This window comes from Pinus tabuliformis, chromosome 1_1, assembly GCF_031772625.1.
Source record: "Pinus tabuliformis cultivar Carrire ecotype Pingquan chromosome 1_1, CPIR1, whole genome shotgun sequence".
Taxonomy (NCBI): Eukaryota; Viridiplantae; Streptophyta; class Pinopsida; order Pinales; family Pinaceae; genus Pinus; species Pinus tabuliformis.
In genome coordinates this window covers 124575127-124595081 of record NC_142297.1, presented here as the reverse complement: position 1 = coordinate 124595081, position 19955 = coordinate 124575127, and the positions used below count along the sequence as shown (strand labels likewise).

The window sequence follows — 19955 nt, the reverse complement described above, 5'->3', positions numbered from 1 at the left end:
TGAGTTCATTCATGTTGAATCTTGAACAAAATATGATAGTTATAAGTCTATTCGTCTCAATCTAGTAGATGGAAGTTAAAGCCAAGTACTGGTTCATGATGTTGTTGTAAGAAAACTAAAATATAAGGATAAAGATGCAAAAGAAGATATAGTTAAAAATTATCAAAAACCACAAGCATTGATTAACTATCTTATAGATTTATGTTCAAATGAAGAAGATCGGGTTTTGGATTTATTCTCAATTTCAGGTAAGTTTTATTATATAAAATTGAATTTCAATATTTTCTTTTTTAAATTTTATGTGTTTATACTAATTTACTTAATTATTCTTTTTTACTTGATTATTCGGTACAACACTAGCATGTTGCTTACAAAATGGAAAAAATTTGCATAACCACTAAAGATGATTGATTTGTCTTGATTATAAACTTGTTCTCTCACTTTACCAAAGGGGTTAGTCTTAGGCCCTAGTCTAGTGGGACCTCCTCTAAGGCCTTAGGGTTATAGGAGGGGCACTACTTGGAAGACTTGGATTGAAGTAGTGTGTCCATTATCCTTCCATACATAAGATGCTCCATCATTCCCTTGATACGACCTTCATCATTCACGTTAACTATTATTCGTTCAATGGGATTTGGAACTCATACATCCACATCCTTGAGTAGGGCTAGAAAACTTTTCCATGGAGGTTGATACATCAACAAGAATGAAAAATAATAAGATGGACATAACGAAAGAAAAAGAAATTTTAAAATGAAAAATATATGCAGGACATAAATAACACGTAGGAAAAATCCTAGCATGAACTCTACCCCCTCATTAGAAATCAACTAGTTCTTGAGCATTTGATGATTTGTCTCATTATAAGGAACCCTTGCATGTATCATCTTTGATGAGCAAGAAACTAACTCATATTAATGAGTAAAATAAATGTTATATCATAAAGATAAATCTTTGATCCTTTATTTATGCACGATATTAAAGCATTATAAAAAAGAAGTAAAAGGAGAAAAAAAGGGGTGGAAATAGCAAGTCAAGGAAAGGGGTAACTCATGCATGCATGATTACTACCTCCACTATATATATACACTAAGTATGTGGACCTCCATCAATTGGTCCTCTGACCATGGCGCTTATTCATGAATTCATTCCCCTCCATTGCCACTTATTTTCACTAACATCTATGAATTGAAGGGATGGACTTGGAAATGCCACCTTCCATTGAGGGCTAAAAGAACCTAGTAGGATTGATTACCTAACTACCTCTACAAAGGTAGGAAACATTTTTATAAGACTTGGTCTAGTTAGATATTTGAAGGTGATCTGGCAGGGATGTGTTGGAATCACAATTTTAAGTTGTGAAGTCTCCACAATCTGAGTTCCCTAAGAGTTTTCAAGGTGTTGAATCCATATATGCAGTGAAAATTTGTGATATCCCCACTAAATAATTTTGTTAAGTAAACTCCTATTTTTGAATTTTTGGTGTTAGGAAAATATTGTTGGGACTCATGATTGTCGTTAAACAAAAACACGCAGGTGTTAGTTAATGATCGCATCGCCAAAGATAAGGATCCATGAGAGGTTCTTAGTCCATGTCACAAAACACACGGGGAGTGTTGGTTTATCCAATGTCCAAAAATATCCCCCCCAATGCGATCTGTGTGTGTATCGAACTCATGACCTACTCTCTGATACCACTTCTTGGGAATTATGATTCTCGTTAAACCAACACCCAAAGATGTTAGTTAGCAATTGCAACGCCGGAGATAATGATCCATGAGAGGTAGTTAGTCCATGTCATGAAACACATGGGGAGCGTTGGTTTATCCAATGTCCAACAAGTATTTTGGTGTGTTAAGACTTAGGAAAAGTGGGTGAGTAGACCCAACTTAATTTTTGGAGAAATAAGAGGTTATATACATTAGAGAAAAATCATGTTGTTAGTGGAATGTGGGACCCCCCAAAGGAGGAATTTGAATCACTTGGAGGGAGAATGACCAACAGTTATAAATAACACAATTAGACCACTAGTAAGCAGTTTTCGTCCATCTATCTTATGAAATTGAATTCTCTCTTGGAGTTGTTGAGCACAAGAAGAGAATTGTTGGTTAACACTAGGGTTTCAAGTGAAACCCTCCCTCATTTCAAAGAACTTTGAGTGTTTCCCTAGTGAGGCTTTAGGGAGTCCACTTCAAGGCTTCCATAGGTGTGTTTGCAGGTGTTTTCCTTTGGGAAAAGGCAAAGATTGTTACTATTTTGTAGAGTTGGAACTGGGTGATTTTATGAGGCCAAAGTCTTCCATTTATGGGCTTTCACAGGGATCATTGAGTAGGAGATATGTAAGGGTTTTGGGTTGCTAGGATTATCAAAGTGATTGTTGGAATTTGTGCTTGGAGATAAGTTATCTTTGAGGGTATTTTTGTAGGGATTTTGAAGGAAATTTCGTGGAAGATTTGTGCTACTTCCAACAATATTCCTCATGTAGAACACAGAGTTGGGAAGACTGGGAAACTCTTACTAAATTGGGCTATCTGGATCAGCTGGAATTCACCCAAGGTTCTTTTGGGTTTTTATGGGTTTTGTGAGAGGAGTTCATGGTTAAAATTTTAGAATTTTCTGGGTAGTATTCGAGTTGGAAATCAGCATTCCTTCAGCAATGCATTTTATAGGTAAAGTAAGTAATTAACACCACTTGTGTTAGGATATTCCGACACATAGGAAATAGTTAAGTACAACTTGGTCTAGTATAGAGTTAGGTATAGAGTTAGGTAAAGTGTGTTTCTTTACCATTGTACATTTTGTAACTTACAATCTGACGGTCACGATATGTAGTGATCCAACGGTTCATTCTCTCCTTGGTATTACCGACACTTGATCCGTGGCTTGACACCCGATTGGTCCATGAATTCTATTTAAAGCACATGGAGGGTCATTTGTAGGGTAATCCGTGCATGAGAGAAGCTTATGTAAATTTTCATTCTTTGATTAATAAATTGCCTGAAGTGGCCGCGTTGGCTCAGGCCGTGGACTGTTTCCCTCTTTGAGGGTTTTAACCACGTCAAAAATACTGGTGTATTGATCTGTGATCTGGTTGTGAGCGGTATCCTTTTGGTGTTCTTTCTGAGGAACTTACCCTGTAAATTCCTACATGGTATCAGAGCTATTTGAGGGCCACGTCCATTGGTGATCCAAATCTGAAGCCGATAGAACTGCATCCGACTGCTGTTTCCTAGATCTGCTATTTCTGACTGCTTTCAGGCTGAGAGGACTGCTCTGTTGTGTTGGGAGCATCTATTCTAGTGAGGAACCCCTTTCGTTTCACGCGAAAAGGTTTCCGGTAGCCCTAGCTGCGTCATTTTTAAGATCTGGAGGTATACAGTGTTTATTTGCAGTTTACTGTTATTTTCTCTTTGTTTATTTCGGTTTCAGTTTATTTAGCTTTTTTTTATTACCGGATCTATACCTTTCATTTCTGCGTATGCTCTTTGCCCTGCGACTCTGTGCGATCCGAGCAAATCAGAAACAGAAAGGAAGGATTTTTCTCATGCGTATGCTCTTTTCCCTACGCCTTAGGGTGATCTCGGAAAATCAGAAACATTGAGGAAAATATTTAGCTTCCGGCCAAAGCTAACTTTGAGCCGCAAGGTTCATTTTTGAAAATATTTAGTTTTTTGGCTAAAGCTAACTTCAAGCCATAAGGTTCGTTTTCTTTGCATGTTGGGTTTTGTGTTTTTTTGTTTTGTAGGGAAAAAGAGCTTTTTCAAGGCAAGCACGCAACCCAAAGCACCCCCCCTCTCTCTCTCTCTCTCTCTCTCTCTCAAATTTTTTGTATAGATAAATTGGTTCAAAGCTATTTTAAGAGAGTAGAGGTCTTGGGTTCAAGTCTCCATTTTGTGGAGGCGGACTTTTTCATTTCCACACATTCCCGCACTTCGTCAACAACTTCAACAACGTCTTTTCAAAAAGCCATAACTTCTTCATCCGGAAGCCTTTTTCAGAGCCATTTTTCTTAAACCAACCTAATTTTTTGAGATCTATCCATTGGAACACTTACTTTCAGCATCTTTAGCTTCAGTTTTTGTTGAAATGGAAAGTCAATACCAAGTTACCCTTGACAGTGCCAACTACTTCCAATGGATGTCCTACATTGAGGATTTACTTAGAAGTAAAGGTCTCTACAGAATAGCCACTGGCCAAGAGAAGAAACCGAAGGATGAAGACAAGGTTGCTAAATGGGAAAATAGACAAGATCAAGCACGTGGTTTGATAGGGATGTCTATCTCTCCTGATCTTACATTCCATATTGCAGAACTTGATACTCCTAATGAAGCATTGGAACAAATCACTAAAGCTTTTGGGATTAAAAATGAAATTAGAGCCCATCAACTTGAAAATGAGTTGCTTACATTGGACCCTAATAATTTTTCTTGCATTGAAGATTTCTTGTCCAAGTTCAAGACCCTTAGATATCTCTTGGAAAGTGTTAAGGTTAAGAAAGAAGATAGTAACCTTATTTATTCCATCCTTACTAAGTTGGGACCAGCCTACTCTGTATTTGTTTCCACCTTCCATTCTACAAGAGAAGCCTTCATTTCTCAAGGAAAAGACTACAAGCCCCCTTCCTTTGACTCTTTTTGTGATTCTTTAATAAGAGAACAAGAAAAACTCTTACACCTTGGTCTTCTTAATCTTGGAAACTCTTCCAAGAAAGAGTTAGCCACCCAGCAGCAACCAAATTCAAAGAATCCTAAGAAGTCATATCCTAAAAAGAATGGTCCTAAACCAAACAAGGGTCCTAAGCAATTTCAGCCCCAAAATGAAAAATCATTTCAACAAAATGATAAGACAAATAAAAACAAAGGGAAGAATACTGATAGACATTGCAATTTTTGTAATCGAGATGGCCACTTAGAATCAAAATGCTTTAAAAAGATGGAAGCCTTGGAAGCAGCAATGAAGAAGCATAACATCCATTTGGGGCAATCTTCAACTTCAACTTCATCTTCAAGAATGGCACTTTCTGCATGTGGTTGTCAAGCATATTGGTCTGGCTATGCATTAAATGTATCTTCTTCTTCTCATTCTCATGAGTGGCTCATTGATTCTGGAGCTTCTTATCACATGGCCAAAAACAAAGCCATGTTTTCTTCTTTAAATGATTGTAACACCAAAAATATATATGTTGGTGATGATAGATCTCTTAATGTTGTAGGGACTGGAACTATTCATCTAGACAAGGGTCAGTTTAATGATGTATTATGTGTTCCAACCTTATCCTGCAACCTTCTATCTGTATATCAGATAACTCATTCAGGTGAAGGTAAAATCATTGAATTTTCACCTCATGATGTTGTAATCAAGGACTTAAAAGATCCTAAACAGATTTTGGCTACTGGCATTGCTGATGATTCTACAAGGTTGTATAAGTTTCACAACTTTGGGTCATCAAATCTTCCCTCGGTATTTGTTGCTCATAACGATGAAGTGAGCAAACTTTGGCATGAGCGATTTGGTCACTTAAACTATCACTCCCTTCAACATCTATGTAAAGAAAATATGGTGACAGGTCTTCCTATGGTATCTCACGGAGATGATGTTTGTTCCGGATGTGTACTCGGAAAACATCATCGGGACAGTTTTGAAAAATGTGCCTCTTGGCACGCTTCAGCCCCTTTACAGCTTGTGCATAGTGATTTATGTGGTCCACTTCCAGTTGTGTCATTCTCTGGTTGCAATTATTTCTTAAATTTCATTGATGATTTCTCCAGACGCACTTGGGTATACTTCTTAAAACTCAAGAGTGAAGTATTTAACACCTTTTTGGCCTTCAAGGCCTTTGTTGAAAAACAATCTGGACATCAAATTCTTAAGTTAAGATCTGATAATGGTGGAGAATATGTTAAAAACAAATTCATCAACTATTGCACTGAGAATGGAATTAAAATGCAACATACTGTTCTATATACTCCACAACAAAATGGTGTAGCTGAAAGGAAGAATCGCACCTTAAAGGAAATGGCTAATTGTATGCTACAATCTAAAGGACTTGGTCTTAGTTTTTGGGCAGAAGCAATTAACTGTGCAAATTACATAATAAATCACACTCCTACTAAGGCTTTAAAGAATATCACTCCAGAAGAAGCATGGAGCTCAATCAAACCAGATGTAAGTCACTTTCGTGTTTTTGGAAGTGAAGCGTGGGCCCATATTCCAGATGAAAAGCATAAAGCTTTAGAACCTAAGAGTGAAAAATGTACTTTTGTTGGATATTTTGAAGATGTCAAAGGCTATAGACTTATTCCATTTAAGTCCAAAAATGTTATCATTAGAAGAGATGTAAAATTTGACGAAAATATATCGGCCTGCGAGCCTAGTCCGGCGGATGTGCCACCTCTCCCTATCTCTTCTACCTTTGAAAACATTTCTTCTTCAGATGATGAAAGTGAGGATGACAATCCTCCCCCACCATCTCAGGATCCTCCTTCAGCTCCTGAGCTTTCAAAATGGGTTCGTGCTACTCGAGATGCAGCAGGTGATCTTGCCGGTGATCCTACAGATCAGCGACGCACACGTTCTCAGTTCGAGAGAGCCTCTTCTTTACTGGCTCAAGCTCCAGTAAATTATGATCCTGACACCTTTGCAGAAGCTTTAGGCCATCCAGATTGGGAATCAGCTATGAATGAAGAATATCATTCATTATTGGCAAATGATACATGGGATCTTGTTCCTTTACTAAAGGGACGAAAACTTGTTAGATGCAAATGGGTTTACAGAACCAAGTATGGACCAGATGGGAAGGTTGATAAACATAAAGCTCGTCTAGTTGCTAAGGGCTTTTCACAGGTTGAAGGCATTGACTACACTGAAACCTTCTCCCCTGTTGCCAAAATGAACTCTATCCGCCTTGTTCTTTCCCTTGCTGCCTCTTTCAAATGGGAAGTCCATCAGATGGATGTTAAATCTGCCTTCTTGCATGGGGACTTGCATGAAGAAATCTATATGGAACAACCCATTGGCTTCATACAAATAGACTCCAGCCTTGTTTGTCGACTTAAGAAATCCCTTTATGGTCTCAAGCAAGCTCCTCGGGCTTGGTATGCCAAAATGGATAGCTTTCTTTTAGAATCTGGCTTTTCTAGGTGTCATTCTGACAATACTGTCTACACCAAGAAAGTGGGCAACTCTCTTATCATCCTTGTTCTTTATGTTGATGATCTTAGCCTTACTGGTAGTGATCCCAACCTTATAAACCATTTGAAGTCTAGCCTCAAAAGGAAATTTGAAATGACAGACTTAGGACACTTACACTATTTTCTCGGTCTTCAAGTCTTGCAATCCAAGGAGAGTATTTCCCTTTCCCAGTCCAAGTATGCTTGTGATATTCTACGTCATTTTCACATGGAAGACTTTAAGCCAGCCCCTTCTCCCTTTCAGTCTGGAGTCAAACTCTCAGTCACTTGTACTTCTCCTGAAGTTGATGCTACCTTATACCGTCAACTTGTAGGAAAACTTTTGTATCTAACCCATACTTGTCCTGACCTTTCCTTTGCTATTGGCCTTGTTGCTCGGTTCATGCAAAACCCCCGTGAAAGTCATTCGAAAGAAGCTAAAAGAATACTTTGTTATGTTCGAGGTACAGTTCAGTTTGGGATTCATTACAGTGCCAAAGCATCTCCTCTATTGGTTGGTTTCACTGATTCCGATTGGGCTGGTGACCCTGATGATCGGAAGTCTACTGCTGGTTATGTGTTCACTCTTGGTTCAGGACCTATTACATGGTCTTGCAAGAAACAGGGTGCCATTTCTCTTTCATCAGCAGAAGCAGAGTATCGTGGTGCCGTAGAAGCTAGTAAGGAAGCCTTGTGGCTTCGTCAGATCCTGTCAGAATTTGGCTTTCAGCAGCATCATCCGACTACACTTTGGTGTGATAATCAAAGTGCCATTCAACTATGCAAAGATCCAGTCCAACATCAGCGCAGCAAACACATTGAACTGCACATGCACTTCATCAGAAAGCTCATTCATGACCATGTTCTTGAAGTGCAATATTGTTCAACAGATGATCAAGTTGTAGACATCTTCACAAAGGCTCTCACAGAGGCGAAGTTCACTAAACTTCGATTTATGGTTGGAGTTCAGGAAGTTGTCACTAAGGGGGGATAGGCTCTAGTGCCTCCTTCCTTCTCCTATTGTGTCATATTTGTAAATCCTTCAATCCTATCCCAAGTTGTTCTTAAGGGGGGATGTTAGGATATTCCGACACATAGGAAGTAGTTAAGTACAACTTGGTCTAGTATAGAGTTAGGTATAGAGTTAGGTAAAGTGTGTTTCTTTACCGTTGTACATTTTGTAACTTACAATCCGACGGTCACGATATGTAGTGATCCGACGGTTCATTCTCTCCTCGGTATTACCGACACTTGATCCGTGGCTTGACACCCGATTGGTCCATGAATTCTATTTAAAGCGCATGGAGGGTCATTTATAGGGTAATCCGTGCATGAGAGAAGCTTATGTAAATTTTCATTCTTTGATTAATAAATTTCCTGAAGTGGCCGCGTTGGCTCAGGCCATGGACTGTTTCCCTCTTTAAGGGTTTTAACCACGTCAAAAATACTGGTGTATTGATCTGTGATCTGGTTGTGAGCGGTGTCCTTTTGGTGTTCTTTCTAAGGAACTTACCCTGTAAATTCCTACAACTTGGTGGGCCTAACCTTGGCTTGGATTTAAGCCAAACCATTTTTCGGTTTTGATGGGTTTGGTGTGAGAAGCTTCGAGTTAAAGTTTTAGCATTTTTGGAGCATTATTAAGGGTGGAAACACCAGTTCATCTTCAGCAGCAACAACATAATTTCTAGGTAGTGAAAATTTATTATTTGGGTCATTTTCTAGCACTTTGGGTCTACTTCATTTCACCTAGGTTTTGCATGCATGCAGTCGAAATCCCACGACCTATTATTCTATTTTATTTTGTACCCGATTTCTAACATTATTAATAAAATGGCTCAACATTCTTACCTATTTTATTTAATTTTTTGATGGTGCATGTGTGTGTTAAATTTGTATTGTTGTAGCTTTATTAATGTATTTATTATTTATTAAATATTTCTATTAGGAATATTATAGTGGTATCAGAGCATGTTCTTGGTTAGATGTGGGAAAAAATAGCAGATGATTTCACCCATATACCAAAGAGGAGTGCTCCACAGAGGCAAAGTCAAAGGTAGAGGAAGAGGTTGTGGTAGAGAAGATGAACTTGATCACTTCTCAGACATAGAGCTTGATCACATGAGAGAATGCATGGATAACCAAGAAGGAAATGAGTGGCCTAGAGAACATCAGTAAAATCAGTGGTTGGAGGAATTGGTGAGGATGAACCAACAAATGATGAGGCAAAATCAGCAGGTTCTAAATATGATGTGGCAGATGATGGGTCTACAATTATAGAACATACAAGGAGGATTCAACGATGGAGAAGTTGGGTCCATGACAAGAGACGGGATTCATGTGCATGAACACAAAAACCAGTAGTCGAGCACCCCCACCTATGGCCAGACTAATATAGCCATGATGCCTCATTTCTTGGAGGAACTAGAGAGGGAGAGGGAGTTAGACGCATTTGTTGAGTTAACGATATCTTTCACTGATGGGAATGATGAGTATGAAGTATTGGATCCTAGGTTCAAAATAATCTTATCCTTTGGGGAGTATTTCCACCTAAAGGATAAGTATAAACATGGGGTAGGAATGCCTTTCATAGTAGGACAGCATCATTAGGACCTAGACACACAAAAGTTGGCAGGGAAGGTGACACTGCCCAGTTTCTATGGGTCAACCAAGAGTTCGTCCAAGGAATGGATTCATAAGCTAGACACATACTTTCATATGAATCCCATGTGGGAGATATGCGCGATTAGATTTGCCACTTTTCACTTGAATGGAGATGCGAAGGAGTATTGGTACCACGAACTGGTCATGTTGGGGCATGCTTCTATTACATCTTATACAAAGTTCACAAGGATATTGGCGAAGAGATTTTATTAGAAGGAACTTGAGCTACACTTCACGAAGCTGGCCAACCTGAAGAAAACAGGTAGTGTTGAAGCATTTATGTAAGAGTTCTAGAGATTAATCGTCATGGTCTCTAACATTTCAGAGGTGAGGTTGATCATGTTTTTCATTAAGGGGTTGGTAGAGCCACTCCATGATTGGGTGAGATCATATAGGCCAGTGTCATTATAAGAGACCATTAACCAAACCAAGGACATGCTTGATGAAATTCTAAGAACTAGATCCCCAGTACCTTCTAGACCTACCTTTCCTTAGAAAGGTAAGGACATTATACCTTCTCGGAAGGATTGGATTGTTCGACGACAATTAGATGATGAGACCAAGAGAGACCTTCATAGTAGGAAGTTGTGCTTTACATGCTAGGAATCGTGGACACAAAGGCACCAATTTCAATGAATTAAGGTCTTCTTAAAGAATGAGTCGAAGAATGAGATCGAGCAGGAGGCAGATGGAGGAGAAGATGAGCCACAGGGTGTAGGGGATGGCCCACATTTTCCCACAAGAGGTGTCATTGTGTGCTTAAAAGAGTTCTGAAGTATTTGACATTACAAATCAAGGGCACAGTGTAGGGAAAACGTGTGTCAGTGCTTGTAGACAGTGGGAGTGCCCATAATTTTATTAATGCACATATCGTGCAGCAGAGAGGTATACATATGGAGGCCTCTGATGGATTTTGAGTGTTGGTTCCAGGAGACCAAACTATGCAATGTACCAAATATGTTCTCGAGATGATGGTGACCATGGGGAACTATTCTGTGACAAATAACTTCTTTGTGGTTAATGTTTCGAACACCAATGTGGTGATGGGTGTCTAGTGGTTATACTCTTTAGGGCACATTACTACTGATTAGAGGATATTGGAGATGGAGTTCATGGGGTCATATAGGAAGCTAATGGTACTGAGAGACATACATTCATACCTACCACAAACCATATCATCTCATAGGATGGAGGCTTATTCATTACCCCTCACAGATTTGATGAAGAAAAGCGCTTTTGAGTGGACATATGTGGCATAGGACACTTATGAGCGATATGAGTAGGTGTCTAGTGTTATCTTTACCTGATTATATGCAACCTTTAATTTTGGAGTGTGATGCATCTGGAGAGGGAATTGGGGTAGTGTTGATGCAGGGAGGATATCCTATAGCTTACGAGAGTCTGAAACTTCGGGATTATGAGAGGTTTCATTCTCTATATCACAAAAATATGTCATACATCATGCATGCCCTGGCCAAGTTCTAATGGTATTTGGTGGGAAACAGGTTTCAGGTGAAGACTGATCATAACAGTCTTGAAATTTTCCTTAAGCAAAAGGATCTCAATGAGAGACGTAGAAGTGGGTCAGTAAGATCTAGGACTACAATTTTGATATAAAATATGTTAAGCGAAAGCATAATGTAGTGGTAGAAACAATATCAAGGAAGCCTCTAACACTCTCACTCATGGACATTACTCAGGATTGGAGGGTGCAGTTATTAGTGGAGTACTCCAAGAAGCAGTAGGCATGCAAGATCTTGGATGACACTTTTGGGGATGATAGGTACCGAGTGATGGATGAAGTGATCTATTACAAAGACTGGATTTAGTCAGTGTCGGGATCATAGCTATGGGAGAATTTCTTGCATGTATCCCATGACTCACCTATTGCAAGACATCAAGGGTTCCTTAAGAAGTGCAAGACTATGAGGGGGTGCTTCACTTGGAGAGGCCTCAAGGAGGATGTCTTGAGGCATGTTCAAGAGTGCAGTACTTGTCAAAGGAACAATGGTGAGAAAACACATCTAGCTAGGTTTCTTTAGTCTCTTCTTATTCCCGAGAGGAAATGGGAGAGCATTTCTATGGACTTCATTATCGAGCTTCCAGAAATACATGGATGTGGTTGCATCTATGTGGTGGTGGGAAGATTGACCAAATTTTCCCATTTCTTCACTATTTTGGCCAAATATTCAAGTTCTCAAGTGGTCGAGCTATATTTTTGGGAGGTGTTTAAATTACATGGTCTCCCTAAAACCATCATCAGTGATAGGGATAGCAAGTTTATGGGATTTTTTTGGTAGGATATTTTTCGTTTGGTGGGGACTGAGCTCACACCCAACACTAGTTATCATCCATAGACCGACAATCAAAAAGTGATAGTGAAGAAGTGGCTAGAAGGCTACTTGAGTAACTATGTCAAAGGGCCGCAGCACACATGGGTGAAGTGGTTTCATCTCGGGGAGTATTGTTACGACACCACCTACCATATGTCCATATGTATGTCGCCTTTCCATGCACTTTATGGTTATGATGCTTTATCTTTTTCTCACATGGTTTTTGGAGATAGTAAGACCCCTAGGGCCAAAGATTATATACAAGAGAGCTAGGAGATCCTTAATGCCCTCAAGAAAAACCTGCAAACATTATATCAAAACCAACAGAAAATGTATGTAGATAAACACCAAGTTGAGAGGTGTTTTTAGGTTGGGGACTTAGTCTTCTTATGCCTCCAACCGTAAAGACACTCTAAGCTCATGCAGAAGGGGTACGAGAAGCTTGGGCCTCATTTCTATGGGCCATATAGGATGACCAAGCATGTTGGAGAGGTAGTGTATGAGTTGGAGCTCCCACCTCGGAGCAAGGTGCACAATGTGTTCCAAGTGTCTTACCTGAAAAAGGAATTGGGACAACATGTTACATCTACCCCAGAATTTCCCCCTTTGGATGATGAGGGACACTTAGCTTTGGTTTTGGAGGTTATTTTGGAGGTTAGAGAGAGGAAGCTCAAAAACATGATTATCAGGGAGTTCCTAGTACGATGGAAGGATTTGCTAGAGAAGGACACTACATGGGAGGGTGAATAGGTGTTACACCATCCAACATTACAGTTGGTTGAGGACAAGCAAGCGATAGGTGGGGAGGACTGTGATATCCCCACTAAATAATTTTTCTAAGTAAACGCTTATTTTTGCAATTTGATGAAAACTTGACTAAACTGATAGGGGGGTGAATCAGTTTAGTCTACTCATGGACATTAATATTATTTTATTGAAACATTAAATGAGTAGCTTACACAAATAATGACCAACTTATTCAATATGTGAATAGCAAGTAATAAGAAAACCAAACCAATACATTAGAAACTGAGGATTAACATAGTATTTCTTTAGAAGATGAGCGACTGAGCTAGGGTTCGAAGGACGAAACCCTCGATGGCGCATTCTGCACGGCGGATCAGGCTCAGGCTCTGATCAAAATTCGCTGCAGCGTGACAGTGCTGCAGGGGAACAGCGAACGACAATGGTTCAGCCCCAGGGGGGGGCGTCAAAGCCCTCCCCCTCACGACATAGCACGGGACCTGAAGTCATATTTGGATCAGTGGATCCGGATATATTTAGCAAGGGGAAAAAGCAACAGGAAGATGACAATGATAAGCCAGAAGCACAAGAGACTCAGGCGAATGAACCGCAGGTCACCTCCTCTACCTGCCGACCGGTAGCCAAGGTTAGGCCGCGCATAGAACTGCCTGGAGATAAGATTGACAGCAGGATTGAGTTCATGACAGATCATGCGATCATTGGTAAATTTATAGGGTTTTGGCCAACCGAACGAGCCCTAAATGGATGGATTGCAGCAAAGTGGAAACCTAAGGGAGACGTTTCTCTCCAGCTAGGGCCGAAGGGCTTCTTCACCGCCATCTTTTATTGCCTAGAAGATAAATACAGGATCCTAGGAGGGGGTCCGTATTTCTTTAACTCGGCAGGCCTCTATATCACAAACTGGAAACCCAGATTTAACCCTGACAAGGAAGATCTCACCTGGGCACCGGTCTGGATCAGATTATACTCTCTCCCCGATGAATACTGGGAAGAAGACAGTCTAAAGCGCATAGGTAATGGAGTGGGACAATATATCAGGGCATCTGAGGAAACAAAAACCCGTAAGTATATTTCCTATGCAAGGATCTGTGTCTTTATTCGTCTAAATGAAGCTCTTCCTGAATCAATAACCCTCGCCCATCGCGATGAGGAGTGGACCCAGCCCCTGGACTATGAACATGTGCCGTTCAGGTGTAGAAGATGCCATGCACTAGGGCATCTGTTTCGGGACTGTCCACTCACTGTCAAAGCTAGCCCTCCTGAATCTTCTGACTCCCCATCTCAGGATGGCTTCACCCAGGTCTCAAATAGAAAGCGTGCGCATAAAAAGCCTCCGAATACTTCCAAACCTCAGCCATCCAATACCCAAAACCCTGCTTCCAAGAACAGCTTTGAGTCTCTTAGCGATCTCCCAGAAGATCAACCCTTGGACAATAATAACATCCCTGCCCGCCCATCCTCCTCCACCCACCCCCCCCCTTCCAGCCCCCCTCCCAAATCAAAAACCCCCGTTCTAATCCCGACCATCCTAAGCAGGCACCAAAAAGATCCAGAGGAGACCCCAAGGAAAAGGAGGTGGATGAGACGTCGACTCCCCTGAAGAACTCAGAGAACACTCAAGAAGACACAAGTCAAGCTCAAATAATGGAGGTAGAACCTGAAAGCATAGATCTCCACGGTCTGGACATTATTGGAATGGAGCTAGCTTGTAGGAAAGAGGCGTTTGACTCCATCTCAGAGACTGATTTAGAAAAGCTGGAAGAGGTCATATCCAGAGCCTTCCACCAACAGCAACTAGGCATTCAACCTGGCAGCGCTTGGGACAGCAATCTGCGTCCAAAGGACTCCAAAAAAAGAGGGAGAAAGACAGATCTTCAGCGAACAATGGAGATAGGCAAACTCCTGGTGGACTCAGGGAGATACGCGAAGCTCACGAAGTACTTCAGCCCTACCCAAACCAGTTATCCATGAAGCTTATCTCCTGGAATCTAAGAGGGCTTAATAGCCCCGCAAAATCTAGGATGCTAAAAAACATGATCAAGGTGGAAAAACCGCAAATGTGTTTCTTCCAAGAAACCAAATGCAATAGTCATACGCTGGGTCGAATACTTTCAAAGGCCTGGCCAGGTTGCCGTTCAGTAGCCGTGGATGCAACGGGAGCCTCGGGAGGGCTGGCCATCGCCTGGAACACCCAGGCAATATCGCTTACTGACTTCCACGCCTCCCATCACCTCATTCAAGCGGCCTTTCACATTTTGGGCACCAATGTTCATGGGAACTTATCCAACGTCTACTTTCCACAGGACGGTGGCAGTAAAAAAGTGCTCCTTGACACCATTGAAGCGCTGAACACTAACAGGCAGCATCCGCTTTGGATAGTCGCAGGGGATTTCAATATGATAACCAAAATCGAGGACAAAATCGGAGGAAGATCCAGACTGGAACCTGAAGTAGAACACTTCAAGGACTTCATCCAAAACGCCTCACTCATAGACATGCCTTTCTGCAATGGAACCTTCACTTGGAGCAATCACAGAGGGGGCAAGCACCAGATCGCCTCCAAACTCGACCGCTTTTTGATCTCGGATAATGCGGTTCATCTAGGTGGTGATTTCACTGCGGAGATTTTGGCCCACTCTGGCTCGGATCACTGGCCGATAGCTCTGCATTGGCAGCGACCAGGGGACAGAACCAAAAAACCATTTCGATTTGAAGGTTTTTGGTTAACGCATCCAGCATTCAAGGACTTCGTCAGAACCATATGGGCTTCCTTTGTCCCACCAGAAGGCACAAGGATGTACCAACTACAACAGAAACTGCGATTCCTAAAAGGCCACCTCAAACGATGGAATCGGGAGACCTTTGGGAATATTTTTGAAGCACAACAGGAGCTTAATCAGGAGCTCAAGGATCTACACCAGACAGTAATTAACACAGGGCACACGGAGGCAACCTTGGACAAAGAGAAGCACATCTACAATCAGCTCGAAGAAAGAAGGAAGCAGGAAGAAATTTACTGGAGGCAAAAATCAAGGATCAGGTGGCTAAAAGAAGGGGAACGCAACACTAAGTTCTTTCACAATACTACAGTGCAAAGAAGAATGCACAACAAAATTCCTTTCATCCAAAGCCCAGAGGGGACCAAAGAAGAAGAGCATGAGAAGATAGAGGAAATCCTCATCAATCACTTCCAGCAGGTACACCAGGAGCAGACGGTGGATCGGAAGCGGGCGATTGAGAAAATTACCAGCAACATTCCTAGGCTGGTTACAGAGGAACACAACGAGTTGCTCATGAGCCCAATTCTCATCCACGAGGTAGACGAAGCAATGGCGCAGCTCAAAGAAGGTAAAGCCCCCGGCCCTGATGGTTTCACAACAACGTTCTTTCATGCTTTCTGGGACCTGATTAAAGTGGAGGTTTGGCAAATAGTTGAAGAATCTAGGGCCCTTCGCTGGCTGCTCCCCTCACTTAACTCCACTTTTATTACTCTCATCCCCAAAGAGGAAAACTCCATCACCCCTGATAAATTCAGGCCCATTGCTCTCTGTAATGTCCTTTACAAAGTCATAACCAAAGTCATAGCAAACAGGCTTAAACCTCTTCTACCTATGCTCATCTCTCCGGAGCAGTCAGGATATGTTGAGGGCAGACAGATTATGGACGGTATTATCCTCACTCATGAAATCATTCATTCGCTCAAGCAATCCAACCAAGCTGGTATGTTACTTAAAATCGACCTCTCCAAGGCTTTCGACAAGCTCAGCTGGTCTTACATTCAACATATGTTGAAAGCTTTTGGATTTTGTGATACTTGGGTAAGATGGATCATGAGCCTTATTTCATCCTCCCATTTCTCCATCCTCGTCAACGGTTTGCCCTCCCGTCCTTTCAAACCCTCCAGGGGCATCAGACAAGGGGACCCCCTATCCCCTTTCCTATTTGTGATTATGGCGGAAGGACTTGGCAGGCACATCAAGCAAGCCCTCCACTCTAATCAGCTTAGAGGAATCTCCATTCACAACACCCCGGCTTCCTCTCATCAGCAATTTGTTGATGACACCATGCTCTATGGCTATCCTTCAGCTCAGGAAGCCTCTCGTTTGAAATCCCTGCTCAACGATTTCTCAAAAGCCTCAGGTACTCATGTCAACAGCTCCAAATCTCAAATATTCTTCTTCCATACCCCTCCAGCTGTTAAACTCGCCGTCTCCCGTATCCTTGGTTTCCAATCCACTTCTCTCCCATCCACGTACCTGGGTGCTCCCCTCACTGACTCGGCCATAAAGCAGCCAGCATGGCGAGCTCTCCTGGAGAAGCTCGAGTCCAAGCTCAACTTATGGACCAATCGTTCCCTAAATCTTGCCAGCCGGGTTGTGCTTATCAAGTCCATCCTTCAAGCCATGCCTCTCTATCTTTTCTCCATCCTTGCTGCACCAAAATGGGTCTTAAAGAGATTGAGAAATCTGCAGCGCGACTTTCTCTGGGGAAGTTCAGCTACCAATCGCAAGTGGGCACTGGTTAAATGGGACACTGTCTGTAAGCCCAAAAACAAAGGCGGCATTGGTCTTCGGGATCCTGAGTACAGCAACACCATCATGACGGCCAAAATATGGTGGCAATGGGTGACTAGTCCAGACAAGTTATGGGCCAAAATATGGACCGCCAAATACACCAACAACATGCCTCAAGCAGAGCTCATAAGATTCAAGCCCACTACCAATGGGTCACTTATTTGGAACGCCGCCAAACAGCATCATCAGCTCGTTCAGAAACACAGCTTTTGGGAAATACGGAATGGTCACAGTGCTAGGTTTTGGAATGACGCCTGGAACCAGATGCCTAAACTCTCAAGTGTTCTTCCCGCAATGATCATTCCAAGCAGCCAGGAGCAGCAGCAAACCACTGTGCATCAATTCTGGGCACAGGAAGTGGTGAATGGATTTAGAAAATGGCAACCGAGCAATCAAATAACCAATATCACTAGCCTCCAGGAGGTAGCAGCACTGGAAAACGAGTTAAAGAAAAGAAGAATCAGGTATGAAAACAATGAGGACATACTCAGATGGGGCTACCTACCTAAAGGCTCATACTCCACCTCCGAAGCCTACAATCTGTTAGGCGACTTCCCCACCAGGCCGGATCCTCTATGGGAAAGAATATGGAGCTTCAAAGCCTGGCCCAAAATATCTCATTTCCTCTGGTTGGTTGGGCACAAGAAGATTCTCACCTAGGATAAGTTAAGAAAACGCAATTTTCAAGGACCTTCCATATGCCACAACTGCTTTCAAAACGAGGAAACCTTGCAGCATCTTCTGGATACTTGCTCAATCGCCAATCAATTATGGGAAAAGGTAGGATTCAGATGTCAAAGGCGATGCAGAGAAGCTGACGGTATCATAGACACCATCCGTCAATGGCCGAAGAGACCTTATAACTGTGAGATTCTCAACCACTTGTGGAATATTATCCCGGGTACTCTACTATGGAACATCTGGAAGGAAAGGAATAGGCGCATATTCAAAAATCAAAGTACAACCATTGAGAATATCTGGAACAGAATGCACAGCAACCTCCAAGAAACCATGCTTCTGAGAACATGGACTAAAGAGGATCTCCCCACTGCAGACAACGAGAAAAACATCCTAGACAACTGGAAGCTGCAGCTGCTACAAGAGCCCACCATGCATCAGATAACGAATCGCAAAGGCAAGGAGGTTAGTGGATGGGCTGCCCCACCCATCAACTCATACAAACTCAATTTTGATGGAGCCTCGAAAGGCAACCCTGGACCAACAGGATTTGGAGGCATTATAAGGAATCACAAAGGCTCCCTCCTGCAGATCTACTTCGGCAATATAGGATGGGATACCAACAATTCAGCGGAGTTGGAAGGGATGTGGCAAGGGATCCTGGTAGCAAGACGCCTCAATCTTCAACCGCTGATTGTGGAAGGCGATTCTCAAATCCTCATAAACATGGCAACACGCATTCAGAATGGCTCTCAAGCCAGGAAGGTAGCTGACAGCTGGAGACTAGAGGCCAGGCTAAGCAACATTGCTTACGAACTACGCAATCACAATGCCCTTTCCTTCCATCACACCAAAAGAGAGGGTAATAAGATTGCTGATCTCCTGGCAAATATTGGGGTAGATTGTGACCAGCCCTTCCTAGAAGGCAGCCTGGACATCATCCTAAGCAACCAACAGAAACAGGATTGTGAGAGTCTCCTCCACAGAGATGCTGAATCCCCGGATGCGGGTGATGATATGTCAAGGGGGGGCGTGCCACATGCCCAGCATGTGCCGCCCCGTGTTAACCTTAATACTCCAGGATAAACCGCCGTCAAGGTTTAATGGCCCAGCATCGAAGCGATGGGCATTCAATGTTAGACAGAGGTTATCGATGGTGGCGCAGAATGAAGTTAATGCTTGCCTGCAACGAAGGAATGGAATACAATATCAACGAACCGGAGCGACGACGTGGGTTCATTGGCATGTCGAGGTTCGAAGGGTGCGAGAGCAGAGAAGCTGCAAGCCAGTGGATGTTGAAGCCTCTTGCTGCTGCAATTCAAGCTGCGGCTGTAGGAAGGGGGGGCAATTCGAGAGATTTCTGGAACAATTGGAAGCGAGAAGTGTTAACTCTCGCGCAGGAGGAAGGCGCTCAGAAATCGTCTCACCAGTGTGGGGATTGGGGCGAAATCTGCACAGTGCCTATTCTCACCTATTCTCTCAGGTATTCGAGGGTGGCAGCGAAGAAGACATGGCCAAATTACGGGAGCGACAGCCTAGCAGACGGGGACCATGGAGAGGATCTTCCTCTCGACCCCCTGCAGCAGATGAACACCACCATTGTTGTTGCTGCTACTGTCATAGGCGGGCAAGAGCCACACAACTCCCAGCCGGGCAATTCTTGGAGGTCGGTAGCTCTAGCGAGGGAGGGCCAGTGCTTCCGGCATTCGGCTCCGTGGTGTTCACTCTGGGCAGCTCAGAGGACAATGCAGGAGTCAAGGCCCACATTTCTGTTC

The 19955-nt window shown here is 42.5% G+C and overlaps 1 protein-coding gene across 1 annotated transcript; it reads left to right on the top strand.

Annotated features, from left to right (window-relative positions):
• Positions 1–14985: 14985 nt before the first annotated feature.
• On the top strand, positions 14986–18162 carry LOC149211957 (uncharacterized). The gene is made up of 2 exons (XM_089388524.1): positions 14986–15852; positions 16126–18162. Exons 1-2 carry the CDS (start codon positions 14986–14988, stop codon positions 18160–18162), a joined length of 2904 nt encoding a protein of 967 aa, XP_089244650.1.
• Positions 18163–19955: the final 1793 nt, after the last annotated feature.

What these genes read in the sequence shown, in the direction of transcription:
- LOC149211957 (XM_089388524.1), top strand. Translation starts at nt 14,986, where the DNA reads ATGTGTTTCTTCCAAGAAACCAAATGCAATAGTCATACGCTGGGTCGA. An exon ending in TCAAGGATCTACACCAGACA is followed by an intron (nt 15,853 to 16,125) that starts GTAATTAACACA and finishes CACTTCCAGCAG; the next exon opens with GTACACCAGGAGCAGACGGT.